Here is a 16,950-nt window from a genome sequence, read left to right as displayed (position 1 = left end):
TCAGACTCAAACTGGGCGTTCCCATGGTCCAGATCATCCATTCCAACTGCAGGAACTACTGAAAAAAAACAGATTTTCTCGGTCCCTCTATATATTTAACACCATTTTGCTTGGAAACTCCGAACAGGAGTACATCCACACCGAAACACAGATATTTTAAACCATTCCATCCACTGATTTTCGGGGTAAAAACATCATTATTTTAACCTGTTACCCTTTGGAGAGGCCACATCCTCATGAGCTGCACCTGCCATGGGGTAGTGTTATGTTTGCACCAGTTCTATGTTTGAGGGGGGCCACGTGTCCTCGTGTCCCCCTCAAAGGGGCCGCTGCCCCTCCCCAAATCCCCCCGTGTCCCTTTCCAGGCTCATTGCCCGCCCGGTGCTCTGCCAGCCCCAGTCCCGGCTCTCCCAGCACGGACTGGGCTGGCACTGGGAGCAAAGCAATGCCTCCATCTGCTGGAGAAACGAGCCCTGGGCCACTCCAGCCCGGAATTTCATCCCCCGCACACACCCTGGGGGCCGGGGAGGCTCCCAGCTCCCTCCCCATCACACGAGGAGGGGTGGCCTTGGTTGCCAAAATAACCGCGAGGCTGCAGCCCCCACGGGCTGGGCGAGAGCGGCCGTGGGAGGAAGGAGGAAATTGGGGTTTTTCTCTCATTTCCTGCTTCAAGATGCGTTTCGTGGCACAGGGAGGCGAAGGGTCGAGGTTACAGGTCCTGCCCGTGCCCGGGGGTGTGGGGGCACCGTGGGAGCCAGGCCTGAACCCCCCCGCTCCTTTTGGGGGTGAGCTGCAGGATGGAGATGCTGAGAGAGAGCCCGGGTGGGTTCAGTGCCCCAGGGATCAGCCCAGCCCACCCTGAGCTGAGCAGGGAGCATCCCCAGAGCACTCACGGGCTGCTGAACGATGTCATGGGAAAAAAAAAAAAAAAAAAAAAAAAAAAAGACAATTAGAAAACTGCCATTTTCCAGCGGCTGCGTTTAAAGATCCTATCTCCCACTGGGAAGAGAAACCAATAATTTCCTTACAAACCAAAAAGGCTGGAGCTAAGAAAAACTTCCCTGCATCAGTCCCCCAAATCCAGGGGAAAAGGTCTCAGCAGCTCCTGGACCAGTCTGCAAATGCTGTCAGTGCCATCAGGGCCATCAGGGCCATGTCCTGCAGCTGATTTATCCACCTGGAACAGGCAGCAGAACCCTCCAAAGGATTCAGGGATGCTCCATTAAATCAGCATTTTGCACAGTCCTGCAGAGGTTGGCAACAGGAAACGAGTGTCCTTGTTAAGGGCTTGGGTGGCTTTTAAACTTGGCATTTTCTCCTCAGTTGGAATAAGACAAATGAGGAATTTCACAGCTAAAAGGCAGTTCCTGGCTGCCCCTCTTTCCCTGGCCACTTCTCTCTAGCTTGGCAGGGTCACAGGCATGGCAGGAAATCTGTCATTTTATTCCTACCATTTTCTGGTACTTCTTAAAGGTAATTTTATTCATTAGGGAAAAACAGTGACAAATTTTTTGTCTGTGAGCGTGGGCAGGCCCTGGCACAGGGTGCCCAGAGCAGCTGTGGCTGCCCCTGGATCCCTGGCAGTGCCCAAGGCCAGGCTGGACAGGGCTTGGAGCAGCCTGGGACAGTGGGAGGTGTCCCTGCCATGGCAGGGGTGGCACTGGATGGGCTTTGAGGACCCTTCCAACCCAAACCAGTCTGGGTTGCTGGTGCTACGTGGGGTGGACGGTGCACGTTGTCCCCTCCCAGAGCCCTGCACCTCCTCCCTGAGCTGGATCCAAGCATGACTCAGCCCCACGGAGTTTCTTATCAGCTCTCACACACGGCCGCAGCACCCAGAAACAGCCCCAGCCCCAGCCAACAGCCACAACCCTCAGCTGGCTTGGGAAATATGGAAATAAATACACAGGGAGGGAGCTGTGGGCTCCCAGCACCCCCCGAGTCCCACCCCGGCCCCCAAAGCCCTGCTGAGGTGCCTGGACCCAGGGTCCTGCTGTTCTTGGGCTCAAGCAGTGACATTTTCCACTTTCTTCATGGAAACCCACATTTCCTAGAGGCTGCCCATCCCAAACTTACGGCCCCCAGGAGAAATCCAGCAGCTGCCTTCCCACAGCACCCACAGTGGCACCACTGATAACTCCAAGAGTGACTAGAAGGGAGGACTTTGGTGTTTAGAGTGTTTTAAAAGTGACTTCATGCTAGAGGGGACAGACACCAATGGGAGGATTTTTCCCAGCTGAGTTGGGTCACTTGGTGCACTTTGAGCATCTGTAAAGCTCTGGGAGACAAAAAAAAAAAAAAAAGGTGTTTTCCAAGGGCTGGGCTCCTCTTGTGCAATGGCTGCAGGAAATCCCAGCAAAAAGACAGATCACAGATCAAAGAATATTCTGAGTTGGAAGAGAAGCACAGGGATCATCAGCTCCAGCTTTGACAGGAACAGAACCCAAAACCGTGATCCATGGAAGAAAATGAAAATATTCCTCCTTGCCAACCCACCCAGAGTAATAACCCAGAGGAAGGGGAATTAATTCTGCAACTTGAGGGGGGTTTGGGGGGAAATCTCCTCAGAGCAGCTGCCACCCTTAAAGCCATCCCTGGAGCCATCCAGGAAGAAGGAGCAGCTCGAGGGACACAAACCCACAGGTGGCACTGACGGTGACACAGTGACCACGGGCGGGGCCGCAGCCATGCCAGGGGGCTCCGGGGGCTTCTGGGGAGCGAGGCCAAACCCCGGCTGAGCCAAACCCCGGCTGAGCCAAACCCCGGCCGAGCCAAACCCCGGCTTCCTTGAGCCGAGCGCGGAGCAGGTGTTGAAAGCACATCCTGCCCGGCCGGGGCGCAGCGCCTTGCGCAAGGCCAGCCCCGAGCGCGCCATGGGCAGCACCAGGAGGGGCTGGGATGGGCAGCGGGAGCTGCTGCGGGTCCGGGATGTGGAGCTGGAGCCCCGCGGGACCCCCCCGCTGCCAGGGACACCTCACAGGTACCGAGGGGCTCTGCAAAGGGGAAGGAGCTGCTCAGCACGGCTGCTGCCCCAAGCCAGCGCTTTGGGGGGTCCCAGGGGCACTGGGGATGGAGGGGGGGCACCGGCTGGGGTTGCTCAGCCAGTGCTGAACTTTGAACGTTCCAGCAGAACGGGGAGGTTTAGACAAAGCCACCGTGGTTTCGGTATCGCTGGTGGCACCGAAGCCAGAGCCCAGCGCCAGGACAGGGAAGTGAAACCAGCGGCTCCAGCCCAGTGCCCTCCTCCTTCGGGCTCCCTCTGCTCCCTCCCCGTGCCCAGACCCCTGTCCTGTCCCCCAGACTTGGCTGCGGGTGTCAAAGGCTTCTCCTGCTCTTGTCCCACACCTCTGCCAGCGTTGTGGCCTCCCTGGGGTCACCCAGCGAGGACCACAGGTGACACATCAGGCCCGGGCACACACGGGTGTGTCCCATGCAGGTGGGAACCAGCGCGTGTGGAGCCCCTGGGCCAGCTCCCACCCCCAGGATTTCCCAGCGCGGCAACTGGAGTCACTGGGCCACCAAACTCCCCGTGTTTCTCCCCAAAACCACCCTGCCAAGGCTCCCCAGGCCGCTGCTTCCCCTTTTCTCCGCGTTCTTCCTCTGAGCCGGCACCGGAGGCAGCGGGAGCCGCGGGGGTGACGCTGCCTCCCGGCTCCGTGCAGGGCCAGCTCCGCGCTCCGCAGTGCCAGCCCGGACCCGGCTGCCCCCGGACTGGCCACTCCCATGCCGGACACGCCGGGGGGCTGCTCCCCTCGGTCCCCCAACCCAGCCCTCATCTACAGCAACGTGGGTGAGTGACCTCCTGACCCCGCTGTGCCCCTGCCTGCCGAGGCGTCACCTCGGACAGTCCCTGCTGTCCCTGTCCTCCCCCGGTGTCACCCCTCTGGCTGGTGTTGGGTGTGGCTTTGGGGCTGGAAATATGTGGGGGGCAAAGAACAACATGCTGTAGTCCCATCCCATCCCATCCCATCCCACTCTTCTCCTCTGTCCTGTCTGTCCTGTCACGTCTGTCCCTCCCTCCCCAGGAGAGCTGCGGGCCCACCTCGTCCCCCGCAAGGCCAGCCGAGGGGAAGGCGCTGGGAGACCCCTTCCCCAGCCGGGGCCGGACCCCCTGCCTCCCCCACTGCCCAAAAAGCAGCTCCAGCGAGCCGAGTCCCTCCCGGAGCCGGGACCATCCCAGCGCTGCCACGACGACCCTGAGCCACGGGCTGGCAGCATCCTCTACAGCATCCCCCCACCCCAGCTGCAGCCCGGGGAGGGGGCTCCCCCCCGGGACAGACCCTCCTGGGCACCCAAGAAGCCCCTGACTAAGTCCCAAAGCCTGGGGGAGCCGCTGGCCCGAAGCAGCCCCCAGAAAGCCCCCTCAGCCAGCCTGAAGGAGCTGACATTTGGGACGGCGGACGGGGAGCTGGGGCAGCTCCTGGAGAGCCCGGCCGGGCTCTGTGGGGTGGTTTTGGGGTGCCAGGAGGCCTCCCTGGCCCGGCTCTCGGCTCTCATGCAGGAAAAGCTGGTGGGGCCCGAGGAGAGGCAGCAGCTGCTGGAGGCAGAGCTGGTGGGGAAGCGCTGGGCAGCGCTCGGTGTCCTGGACCCCCAGCCCTGCTGCCAGAGCGGGGACGCCTGGTACTTCAGGGTGGGCTTCACCTTCAAGCACAGCCAGCTGCAGTTTGCAGCCAAGGTAAGGGGGGAATCGGGGTGAGAGGCCTGGGTGGTGCAGAGGGAGCCAGGAGACCCAGGAGTGTTGGCTTTTCCACGGAACACGACACTGGGGCCACTTCCCCTTTCTGCAGCTACTTCTGCATTTGCTGGGTGACACAGTGCTGCTGGCAGGGGCTGGGTGATGAGGGTGACAGTTCCCCTGGGGCCAAGTCAAAATCGGCCCTGCTGGAGGACAGGTCCTGCTAACTCAGCCAGAGGGGCCAGCACGTGCAAAGGAGAGGCTGGAGCAGAGCTGGCTGCTCAGGAGAGCAGGATGAGAGCCCAGCCCGTCTGGGGGCTGCCCCACCCTTCATGTCCCAGCTCTTGCTCAAAGCCATCCTGGCTCCATTCCTGAGTTCAGAGGGTGCAGGGGGACCCCACAACCACATGTGGGTCACAGCAGGGCCGGTGGCCCTGAGCTGGCAGGGTGGCCCAGCCCAGGACAAGGCCCTGTCCTTGCACAGCTGGCCCTGTCCTGTGTGTCCCTGCAGGTCCCCAAGCCGTGCTGCTCCAGCCTGGGAGTGCAGAGCTCCCTGGGGACGCACTGCAGCATCCAGCGCCTGCTCGGCCGCTTCACCGACCGCCTCCCTCGGGAGCTGGTGCTCCCAGGAATCCCTGGTACACAGAGGCAGGGCCCTTCCAGAGAGGAAGCAGCCTGTCCTGCCCCCCAGCCTGTCCTGCAGGTGCTCCTTTGTGCCGAGGTTCCCCAGCAGACCCTGGCAGACTTTGTGAAGGGCTCCCACGCTCTGCACAGGACCAGCCCCGGGCACTACGAACGCCTGGGCTGCCTCCTCCTCCTGCAGCTCTGCATGGGGCTGGAGCACCTCCGGGGGCAGAACGTGGCCCAGGGGGACCTGTGCCCCGAGAACCTGCTGCTGGTGCAGTGCCCGTGTCCCCCCCAGAGCCAGAAGGAGCCGCTGGGACTGTCCCTTCCACGGCTGCTCATCAGCAGCTTCTTCAAGGTGCAAGAGAAGCAAAGACCTTGTTCCAGCAGCCAGGAGCAGGACTGGAGCCAGGCTCTCGCTGCGCCCTCCTCTCCAGCAGCAGCTGAGCTGAACGTGGGCAGGCTGATCTATCAGATCTTGCACGTGGACATCTCCCTGGAGAACATTTTGGGCTTCAGAAGCAAAAGGCTTCCCGAAATCCCCTCGCTGTCCATCTACTCGGCGGGACTGAAGCGCTTGGCCACGCTGCTCCTGCACAGGGATCCTCACCAGAGGGTGTCCATCGAGCAGGCCAGGGGCATCCTGCAGGTGCTGCTCTGGGGGCCACGCCAGGAGCTCTTTGCCAGGAGCAGGAAGAGCCTCGAGCTGCTCCGGAGCTGGCTGCAGGTCAAGAGGGCTCTGCTGCTCCTGAGGTTTGCAGAGAACTCAGCTGGGGCCAGGGTCAGCCCTGGCCTGGAGGAGTGGCTGTGCTGCCAGTACTTCCAGGGGGTCACTGAACACTCCCTTTACCAGGTCACCCAGGTTCTCTATGCTCCCTAAACCAACCTCCAGTACAGCCTACCCAAAGGTCTCCTCAGAGCCAAAAGCTCACGAGGGCCTGGCCAAACCTGCCCCTGCCTATGGCAGGGGAGTTGAAACTAAATTATTTTTAGGGTCCTTTCAGCTCAAATCATTCTGTGGTCTTTGCTGGGAAAGCTCTACATACCTAAACCCACTCCCTCCATAGCCCATGGTTGATGAAGTGTGTAAAACCACTAAGTGTGGGTTTATACCCTCAAACAATTTTTGCTTGTTACTCTAAGTCTGGTTTATCAGAACACCTGAGGAAAGGCAGCTGGATGGGAGCCCCAAGCAATAATTTAGTAGCTGATAATCCCAAGTAAAGTTTATGGGGTTCAGACATTGAACAAAACCCCCTCAGAGCATTTTTGCAGCCACCAGGTTTTTGCTGGTTTAAATAACACTCAAAGCCACCCATCACAGCTCATACTTCTCAGCAGAGGAGAAACAACAGCTCCTTCAGCCTGTGCTTCCCAGAGACAATTTGTGGCACAGTCACTAATAAAAATGACATTTTAAAGGGAAAAATACAGCTTCAATAAAACCTGGAGCAGAGCCTCTCAAACACTGGTCCTTTATGTGCTTCTCTGCCAGCATTACACACTCCAGGGATGGATCCAGAGGGAAACACAAAGCCAAACTGCCCTGCCCGGTGGTGATTACCAGAACAGCCTCCATGGGCTCTGGTGAACAGCTCAGGTGAGTTCACGGGCACCAAGGCAGGGCTGTGGCATCTGCTCCTTGCTGTGAAACACCTGGCAGCACGTGGGACCTGGACCCAGTCCCCAAATCCATGTGGAGAGACTAGCATGGTGAAGGTCATTTCAATTATTCCTCAGCAATTACTAATCCACTCCCAGCCACCTAGGCTGGGTATCAGGAAAAATTCCTTCACTGAAAGAGTGATCAGGCACCAGCACAGGCTGCCCAGAGCAGTGCTGGAGTCACCATCCCTGGAAGTGTTCAAACAATGTTGTGGCACTTGGGGACATGGTTTAGTGGTGATGGGGTAATGGTCGGACTCGATGGTCTTAGGAGGCTTTTCCAACATAAACAGTCCCATGATTCAGTGACTCCATCACCTGACAGCAGCAGGGCTGTGCACCCAGTGGGACAGAGCCTCCCCTTGTCTGCTGTGCCCATGGATGTGGCAGTGGCTCCCCAGGCAGTCACCAGAGCCCGGGGCATTGCTGGAGTGGGGAGGATTCCTCCTACGAGTCCCTGAGCTCCAAAAAACAAAAATAAACCAGAGCTGGGACCCTGCAGAGGGCAGCTCAGTCCCAGCTCCATGGTTGGTTTGCTCCCACCTGGAGCAGCACCCAAATCCCCCAGTGCAGCCTCCCTGCCCAGGCTGGACCCCATCAACCCTGGCACAGAGCTGGGGTGCAGATCTCGTTCCAGGTGCCCCGGGAGAGCCCAGCCCTGCTGTCCCAGTCTCTCCTGCAGTATTTGCCGTGGCTACCAGAGGGCAGTAAAGGCCATGGCACAGCCCCTCATCCCGGGGGACAAAGCCAAACCCACTCCTGTGGCTCCTGCCCAGCCCCAGGCCGGCAGCTCCAAGACCCACGGCCCCCAGTTCTGGTTTTCAGCGTGGGTGACCCCCTCCCCTTCTGCCAGGAGCATCAGCAAGACACCCCATGGAGGCAGGACCAGGCACATTCCACACTCCTGTCCCTGTGGAGAGCAGAACATGGCACAGGTACCATGTTGCTGAGGAAAACAGGGATTTTCCAGATAACGAGCAGAAGTTCAGCCCTGTGCCAGCCTGTTGAGCAAAATAAGGACACCCTCCCTTGGTCATGCCACCACCATGAAATCCTGGAATATCCTGAGTGGGAAGGGACCCTCAGGGATCATCAGTGCAGCCCTGTCCTGCACAGGCACCCCACCAAGCCCACCCTGAGCATCCCTGAGAGCGCTGGCCAAACGCTCCTGGAGCTCTGGCAGCCTCGGGGCCGGGACCATTCCCTGGGGAGCCTGGGCAGTGCCAGCAGCCTCGGGGGGAAGAACCTTTCCCTGAGCTCCATCCCAAACCTCCCCCAGCTCAACTTCATGCAGTTTCCCAGAGCCCTGTCACTGGCCTTCCAAAAATCCCTCCAGGAGGAGCACAATTGTAGGGCCATGAGGGAATTGGGAAGAGCCAATTAAAGAGCCCAGCAAGAGCCCCCAGTTTGCACCACCCCACTGCTCACACAGCCCCAGGTTACTCTGTGCTGCATGTCCAAGGAGTTTCAGGGGATATTTCAGTGTGTTCCATGGGATTCCAGCACTGCTGAGCCCAGGGATGGGCTGTGGGGGAAGCTTTAGGGCCCTCCACATTTCACAGCACTCAGAGACTTCTACTCACACCCAGCAGAACCCGGTGAAATAAACCCATGCCAGGGATTCCCTGCTCCAAGGTTTTATAGAGGAAAGATTCATCAGCTCCAACAGTGCCAAACAAGCCTGCAAGTACTGAAAAACATGGAAATGCCACACTTTATAGTTCAGCCCCTTTGGAGACTCATTTGTTGTAACTTCAGGTCAAGGCTTGTTAATTTCAGCATCACAAGGAGCCCCTTTCCCCTTCTGCTCACCATCCTGAACACCGAGGGCTGTCTGTGGAACCCCAGCACAGCCCCCTCCTCACCCTTCAACCACAATCTGCCCCCCAAAGAAGCCTGCCCAGCCTCAGTGACACCACTGAGCTGCAGGAGTGCCACAAACCTTCCCAGCTCACGGCCAGAATTCCTGGAGTCACCTGCATGCACTGGAAAGGCTGCACTGTTAGGGGAACACTAAAATTCCAGGTATTTAAGTTGCATATTTGGTATTTAAAGCAGCCATGGGTTGAGCTGATCACATTCCACTTGAGACTTCCCAACCAAATCACACCCTGAATATCCTACAAAACACTGGCAGAGCAGGCAAGCACTGGTCCTAATTAGCACACCTGCTAATTACTCACTAGAAGTAGACTTTTCCAGGATTGCTGGATTATTCCAAGCCCTGTCAGAGCATACCCACGAGTTCCAGTCAAGCAAAGAACAAGCAAAGCCTTTCCACACCTGCAACTTTAATGGTTGGGGCAGTTCCAGAGCCACCTCTTCAAGAGTGCAAGTCTTTAAACAGCTTAAAACCAGCAATAAAAAGTAAAATATAAATTTTTATTTAGAATTAAAGCAAATACTTCAGTATCACAAACACAATATTAAACTTCAAGAAATATACTGCTAAATTTGGAGGGAGCATTTATTTTTGCACAACCACGACATGCGCACAAAATCCAGAGAAAGATGTGGAGTCTGAAATTTTCAACATCTCACCACCAAAGCAGCTGGGTCACACAAGGTTTCGTACAGGAGTTAAGATAGACTGGAATAAGATGTTGACAAAATTTCTACAGAATCATCTTTATAGACAACAAGAAAGCTCTAAAGAGGCAAACATTGCAATCTAGTCTTCTTCTGCTGAGTCTCTCTCAAACGTGTAGGCCATGAAGCAAGCATCTGGTCTCTTGGGGACAAGGGGATGCCCTGGTCTCACAATCTCAAAGCCCAAAAAGCTGAAAGTACGGAGCAGTGCAGCTAGAAAATAAAGCAGGAGACAGGTTTCACCCACGGGATACTGAAAAAAACCCCTTCAATTTCCACCAAAAGGCACTTTGTGTCTCTGGAGGCGCAGGAACACCCACCTCTGTCATCTCTGTTCTTGTGGAAACAGATGAACACGTGCTCAACTCGGAGCTGTTCTTCAGCAAACTCGAGAAGAACTGCAAAACTGCAAGAGAAACACCAGGGGTTCAGTGCCTGTGGAACAGGGAATGTCCACAGGGATCATGCAAGCCAAGCCCTGGCCCTGCACAGGTACCCCAACAACCCCACGCTGAGCACTGTCTGAACAATCCCAGAGCTCTGGCAGCAAGTGCTTCTTCAGAGAGATTTACAAGGCCCTGAGAGCCAATCCACACAGGAATTCCTAGAGAAGAGGCACAGGTTGGAGCCTCACAGCACCAGATCCCTGAACCCCAGGCAGAACTCAAGGGCAGACTCCTCAGTGGCACAGGAAAAGCTGAAGGAGCTGCAGTGAGAGACTCGAAGCAGCCTGGAAATCTCAGTGCCTAAACCAACCTGAAATCCCAGACTTTGGGCTGGTTCTGCCTGCAGCCCTGAGACCAGGCTCACAGGAGAGCCTCAAGAACCAAAACTAAACTTTCGAACTACAAAGAGCAAAGTGTTCTCCCACCCCCCTAAGAGGCCTTGTGCTAACCCACAGCCAAGTTTTCCCTGACCCACCTGTCCTTGCTCCCCTCAGGCAGAGCACCACTGGGAATTTCAATGTAGAGGTTGTTGTTGTTCAGCACTGCTCTCCAACTGATGTGTTTGGCATCTGTAAGCCTTGACTGGACATTGAGAATTCTTGTCCTGTTGTTAGGTGTTAGTTCTTCTGTGACATTCAGCCGATTATCCTGCAGCAGGGAGAAGGGCAGAGTGATTTTCCTGTTCATTTTCAGAGGAGGGAGTGAGGCAAGGAATGCTGCCAAGCTCACCACGAGCTGTTTGCACCTCATACTCACCGAATAAAATAAATTAGCTGAAAGATTGTGATCCCTCTGACTATTCCCTCGCCCACCTGGGATCTTCAGGGGTGGGTGAGGGACATCAGGAGCACCACCGAGGCCCCGGACCCAGGTTACTACAGCAATTGAAGGGAACCCTGGAACTGCAAAGGGAGCATGGTTACACAGGCAGGAAGGTTTGGACGAAGCCCTGGGACTTGCAGGATTTAAAGCATGTTAAAAAAAACAAACCTAGGCCAAAGGACTCCTCCCACTGCAAGTGGGAGGACAAAGGAAGCTCCACACCAGGGACAGTGCCCAGGGAGCTGCCACTGCAGTATTTTGAGTGAAAACTCACTTGGAGATGAGAAATACTCAGGTCGAGTGAGTCAGGTGTGTTTCCGTGCCAGGGCAGGCCTGATCTGACCTCAGGAGAAGAACCTTCCTGCAGGAATGCCTTGTTTTCTGCCCTCCTTGTTCTGAGGCAGCACAAACCCCCAGGCCAGCACGGCAGGGATCACTTTTCCCTGGGATATTCACCACCAGACCTCCCCAGCTGGAGGCCAGGCAATTCCAGGGAATCATCTCCACCTCCAGCATGGCTGAGGCCACACCTGAACCTCTGCAAAACCTCCAAAAACACCTCCAAACCTCTTCCCACTGAACTCCTCGGAGCGATTCCACAACGCTCAGCACTCGAGGAGAAAAATGTTGTATTTTTGAAGAGGCGAGGAAGATTTTTAAGTTTCTCCCCATCCTTTTCAAGGCTGTTCCACTCCTCCCGAGGCAGAGCAGCGCTGGCCCCTCCCTCTGCACCATCCTTCACCCGCAGGCTCCACTCTTGAGTTGCGTCATCTCAGCAGATGCAGCAATCGAGGCCCTTGGGGGAATTTTCACAATCGTCCTGTCTCCGGGTGCCAGCAGCAGCCACTGCAGCCATTTGCAAATCCGAATAAACAGCTACAAAATAATCCTCCATTTTGCACCCGAGTTGTGGGGGTTTGGATTGGTTTGGGGTTTTTTTAATTCCTTTTTTATTTTGGTTTGTGTGGTTTTTGGTTTGTTTTTTTTTTTTTTTTTAATGAGCTTGAAACTTGTGATGAATAATCCGTATTAGAAAGGCTGGGAACGGGCAGAGAGACTAAGTATTATGTGCTGGAAGGTAAATTATATTTATATTTAAATATGAAGCAAGGGTAACAACTGCGAAGTTTTATTAAAAATACAAAATCTGCGCTAACTGAATGCGTTATTTTAATTAAATTAGCATCCAACCCATTATTTTAAGCTCTTTGAAAGAGATGTTTTTCTTTAGTAACAATATTATTTATTTTTATCTGAGAGTGACTGTGAACTGTACATTTTTATTTTCCCTTAAAAATAAACCTTAAAAAACCTTTTCCAAAGGTGTGCTGTGGCAATCTTCAATAATTTCACCTTTCTGCCCCAAAAAGGTGGTGCAGAAGGAAGGTTTGCAACCATAAATATGTTTTAGTGATGTTTACGTGCTCTTAGGGAGGAAAAAAACAATCTTTAGCCCGCAGTTAAACAGAAAAACGATTGAAGAACTCCTTGCACAGTCCACACACGAGGTGGAAAGGGCAGATTGATGTCCTGAGCATCCACTGCTCCACACCAGCCACCTTAATTCAGGTATTTTCTTTCTTCCCAGCGCCTGTGGGGGTGTTTAATCTTTCGGTTGCGTTTTTAACCAACAGCTCTCGTAACACTCTTACCCTCGATTAGTTTTGCGAAGTCTCCACGGTTACATAAGGGGATAACAGCCTCCAATCCTTGGATATCTTTCCCTAATTGCTGTTTTCCCCTCGGGTCCCCCCCAGCCCGGCTCCTGCCCCAGCCCTGCCCGGAGCCTCTCCCAGCCCGGGGGTGCCCTCGGGGGTCCCTCCCAGGGCCGGGACAGGGCTGGGGCCTCAAAATCACCTTTTTTTGGTGTTTTTTCCACCCTCCCCTACCGCCTTTCCCCACGCGGCGGGGGCCAGGCCGCCCCTCCCCCGCTGGCCACGCAGCGTCCCCCGCCCCTCTCCGGCCACCAGGGAGGCGACAGCGAGGACGAGGAAGAGGAAGGAGGCAGCGAGGGCCCAGCGGTGCGAGGCTGAGGGAGGCCGCGGCGCCTCACCTGCTCTGTCCGGTACTGAGGCTCAGCACAGCGGGCATGATGGTGCTTTTATTCCCCTCTTTCTCTCTAGCGAAGCAGTGGCTGTTGAGTATCCGTTGCAGGGAGGATTTCACCATCCGGCCGCTCTGGTCCGAACCCCGAAACCCTCCGCCGCCTCCGCTCCCCGCTCCCCAGGCGCTGCTACACAAAATGGCCCCGCTCCCCCAGTGCTCCTTATATACCCTTCCTCTGACACGCCCCCAAATAGACCACGCCCCTCAGCGTGTGCCACGCCCCCGCACGGGGAGCCGGTTTCTATTGGGCAATTTGGGTGTCTATTAGACTATCTCGCTGTCTATTGGCTGAGAGGAGCTCGGGGGGCGGGACATCGGCTGGGGGTGCCGCACGGGAGGCGGGGGGTAGCGGCGCGTGATTGGCTGCGCGCGCCGCGGGCGGGGCGGGGCCTGGCGGGGCAGCGGCCGGCGGGCGCCCCGCAACCCCTCACTGCCCTCGGAGCCGCCGGTTCGAGTCCCGCGCCCGCGCCCCGCCCGGCTGAGGTAACCGGGGGGGGCGGGGGAGGAGCGGGGTGTGAGGGAGCGCAGGGAGGGAGAGACGTGAAGAGTCATGGAAAAACACGGACGGATCCGTAGGGTGCAGCCCTGGGGCTGGAAGCAGCGCAAGGGCGGCCGCAGGACCACCTGTGGGACCCCCGGGGGCATCCCGCCCTCAGAGCTTCGCACAGAGCTCGGTGCTGAGGGAAAATTCTAATTAAAAACTATTAATAAACCCACCGCAAGTAGTGGGGTGGGTCCCTGAAAAGTCAGGGTGGGGTTGTGAGCTGGTTTTGTCGGGGGTGTTTGGGCTGGTCCCCTTTAACGCGGTTATGGATTTATAGGGAAATAGGGATGGGAGTAGTTGGTTTGTGGATTTAGAATGGAATAAGGATGGGAAATAGTTGATTTATGGATTTATAAGGGGATGGGGAATAGATAGGTCAAGGATTTATAAGGGGTTAGGGATGGCTAACAGTTAGTTTATGGTGGAAAAGGGATAAGGAATGGATGGTTTATGGATTAATAGGGGAATAGGGATAGGGAAAGGTTGGTTCATGGATCTGTAGTGAAATACGGAAGAGGAAGGGTTGGTTTATGGTTTTATAAGGGAGTAAGCATGAGGAATGGTTGATTTATTGGAGAATGGGGATGGGGAGTGGTTGGATTGTGGATTTATAGGGGAATAGGGATGGGGAATGGTTGGATTGTGGATTTATGGGAGAATAGGGATGGGGAATGGTTGGTTTTTGGGTTTATAGGGGAATAGGGATGGGGAATGGTTGGATTGTGGATTTATAGGGGAATAGGGATGGGGAATGTTTGGGATTGTGGATTTATGGGAGAATAGGGATGGGGAATGGTTGGTTTTTGGGTTTATAGGGGAATAGGGATGGGGAATGTTTGGTTTTTGGGTTTGTAGGGGAATAGGGATGGGGAATGGTTGGTTTGTGGATTTATAGGGGAATAAGGATGGGGAACAGTCGTTTAATGGATCAGTCCGGGACTAGGGATAGGGAATGGTTGACAGTGATGATCTTTTAGGCTAAAAAGGCTTTTTTGCTGTGCCTTCATGAAGACGTGGGTAAATTCTGGTTATTTACACAGCAGAAGTTGGGCTCATCCCTGTTACAGCCAACCCGTGCCCTCTGCTTTCCATCTCCTGCCAGGGGCTTGGAAATCCAAGGTTTGGGGATGTGGTTGGGTCTTTCTGCAGTCCCACGACAAGAACAGTCTGGAGGAAAGGATGGGAGTTTGGAAACAGGACACCCCCACTGCTGTTCTGGATGGGACTGATGGAAACGCAGCTTCATGCCTTGGGGGTGAGGGTCAGCCTTCAAAATCCATCTTAAAGCAGGAAATGTGCACAAAAATAGGTCGTCATTCCCATGGGTTTGGGAATCAAATCTTTGGCTGAGCCATTTCTGATCGTTTTGACCTGAAAACCAAGGCAGAGGCACATCCAGGGCACATCCTGAGCAGTGGATTTTATCCTGTATAGAAAGAGAGCTCAAAATAATGGTGTAAGTGATGGTCTTTGCAGGCAGGGATGCTTTGTAACTTAAGTGGGGAAAGGTGTTTACAGAACCAAATAAAACTGCTAAAGAGACATTGTAATGGTTTTTAAAAATCATGGTTTTCCATTAAAAAAACTTGTAGATGGCTGCATTTCTTTCTTTCTTCATCAACTCGGGCCACAACACACCTGTTTTATTGCCTGCAGCTACCAGAGCTGCATTTGGCCACTTCTTAGGGGCTTTTATTCCTACCTTATTTTTATTTGCTTGAAAATATCCCCATCCAGGAGCTCTGAGCACAATGGATTGATCAGCTCTGCTTTGCAGAGGGATCATTGTCTAAATTCTCCACCCACCTTTTGTGTCCCAAAGCTGCTGGGATAACCCGGGATGGAACAAATTGTCAAATAAAAAAGTGCCAAAATAAAACAGTGTCTGCTCTCCTGCAGCTCAGAGGAGAAGCTTGGCCTGGCCAGCAGCCAGGGGAAAAATCTGGGAGTCCTGGAAAGTAAAAGGGATGAGAAGAAAGTCCTTTTCCTGCTGCAGGCATCTGCCCTTAGCTCCCAGAACACGACATAAACGGAGTTTGTGCTCACCTCACCCTCGAGGCTGTTGATTTATGGAGGGGAAACTCTTCTGTTTAATGCATTGCCCAGAGTCCAGCCTGAAACAATGGGATAGCTGCAATTCCGGAATATCCGGACCACACGGAGCACATCAGAGGAGATTTAGCAATTCCTGGTTTGTGTGTTGTGTCAGGAAGGTTTTCCTGCTGGGGGCTGAAGGTGTCAGGGGGTGGAAGGGCCACATTAGCATTCGGTGATAGACTTCATTATTTCCAATAATGGCATTTATTATTCCTGTAGTAATCCTGTAGTAATTCCTTATAATGGCTCTGTGTGAGTGGAATCAGCGCTGCAGCTGTTTCCTCTTCCCTGAGAACTGGGAACAGCTTTGCCCTTTGAATCCCTGTCACCTCCATGGTCCATCACTCCATTTCACAGCTGAGTGCCTGGAGAGCTCCGGGAGCTCTGCAAAAGCCCAACCAACCTGTGCTGGGTTTGTGTTAAACACCACGGGGGATTAGTTCCAGCTGCAGTTTTGCTGAGATAGCCCAACTTCCACTTTAGCAGGGACACTGAATCAGAAATCCTCACACAGAAGCCTCTGACTCACAATTTTGGGATTATGGCTGAGGCAGTTGGAGATGTTGCCATCCCCAGCTGGTTTTTGCCATGATTGCCCCTCCTGTGGCAGAGTAACTCTGCAGCAGGGTTGTTGCTCCAGCTGCATTCCCAGTTTGGCATCGCAGTCTCTGGAATTACCTAATTCAGGGGGCACTGAACCCTGACAGTCTGAGCAGCCCAGCACAGCAGCTTTCAACACACAGGGAAGATTCACAGAATCCCAGAATTTCCTGAGCTGGATCCCACAGGGATCATCAGTGCAGCCCTGTCCCTGCACAGCCACCCCACCAAGCCCACCCTGAGCATCCCTGAGAGCGCTGGCCAAACGCTCCTGGAGCTCTGGCAGCCTCGGGGCCGGGACCATTCCCTGGGGAGCCTGGGCAGTGCCAGCAGCCTCGGGGGGAAGAACCTTTCCCTGAGCTCCATGCCAAGCCCTGGCACAGCTCCAGCCCTTCCTGGCCTCCTGTCCCTGGCCCAGAGCAGAGCTCAGCCCCTGCCCCTCTGCCTCCCCTCGGGAGGAGCTGCAGCCCCCGAGGAGCCTCCCCTCAGTCTCCTGTGCTGCAGCTGAACGAGCCAAGTGCCCTCAGCCGCTCCTCAGCCCCTTCCCCAGCTCCGTGTCCCTCCTTGGGGCACTCTCCAGCAGCTTTGGATCCTTCTTTATTTCTTTATTACATTGCATTTTTACAACCATTGCAAACAGAGACTCTCATCCATCATGTTCATCCCAAATCCTGTGCAGGTGTCCTCCAACACACAAAGTCCTCCTCATTCCAGCTACCACAGCCTTCCCCTCTCCAACAACTGCATTTCCAAGGACTCTGCCAGTCCCACAGCCCGGAGCT

At 55.1% G+C, this 16,950-nt stretch overlaps 2 protein-coding genes across 2 annotated transcripts; one reads left to right on the top strand and one right to left on the bottom strand.

Annotated features, from left to right (window-relative positions):
- Positions 1 to 3,679: 3,679 nt before the first annotated feature.
- PEAK3 (PEAK family member 3) lies at positions 3,680 to 6,789 on the top strand. Its single transcript, XM_053999621.1, has 3 exons — positions 3,680 to 3,790; positions 4,026 to 4,675; positions 5,187 to 6,789. Exons 1-3 carry the CDS (start codon positions 3,724 to 3,726, stop codon positions 6,177 to 6,179), a joined length of 1,710 nt encoding a protein of 569 aa, XP_053855596.1. The 5' UTR covers positions 3,680 to 3,723; the 3' UTR covers positions 6,180 to 6,789.
- A 2,536-nt stretch (positions 6,790 to 9,325) lies between these two features.
- On the bottom strand, positions 9,326 to 13,068 carry OAZ1 (ornithine decarboxylase antizyme 1). The gene is given in 6 exon segments (XM_053999627.1): positions 9,326 to 9,766; positions 9,874 to 9,959; positions 10,475 to 10,647; positions 10,756 to 10,842; positions 10,844 to 10,901; positions 12,875 to 13,068. Coding segments are annotated over 6 exon segments (651 nt in total). The 5' UTR covers positions 12,991 to 13,068; the 3' UTR covers positions 9,326 to 9,635.
- Positions 13,069 to 16,950: the final 3,882 nt, after the last annotated feature.

This window comes from Vidua macroura, chromosome 26 (assembly GCF_024509145.1).
Source record: "Vidua macroura isolate BioBank_ID:100142 chromosome 26, ASM2450914v1, whole genome shotgun sequence".
NCBI classification, from domain to species: Eukaryota; Metazoa; Chordata; class Aves; order Passeriformes; family Viduidae; genus Vidua; species Vidua macroura.
The sequence above is the reverse complement of the archived record's forward strand: the minus strand, read 5'-3'. Positions and strand labels throughout refer to the sequence as shown.

What these genes read in the sequence shown, in the direction of transcription:
- PEAK3 (XM_053999621.1), top strand. Translation starts at nt 3,724, where the DNA reads ATGCCGGACACGCCGGGGGGCTGCTCCCCTCGGTCCCCCAACCCAGCC. An exon ending in CCTCATCTACAGCAACGTGG is followed by an intron (nt 3,791 to 4,025) that starts GTGAGTGACCTC and finishes CTCCCTCCCCAG; the next exon opens with GAGAGCTGCGGGCCCACCTC. An exon ending in AGCTGCAGTTTGCAGCCAAG is followed by an intron (nt 4,676 to 5,186) that starts GTAAGGGGGGAA and finishes GTGTCCCTGCAG; the next exon opens with GTCCCCAAGCCGTGCTGCTC.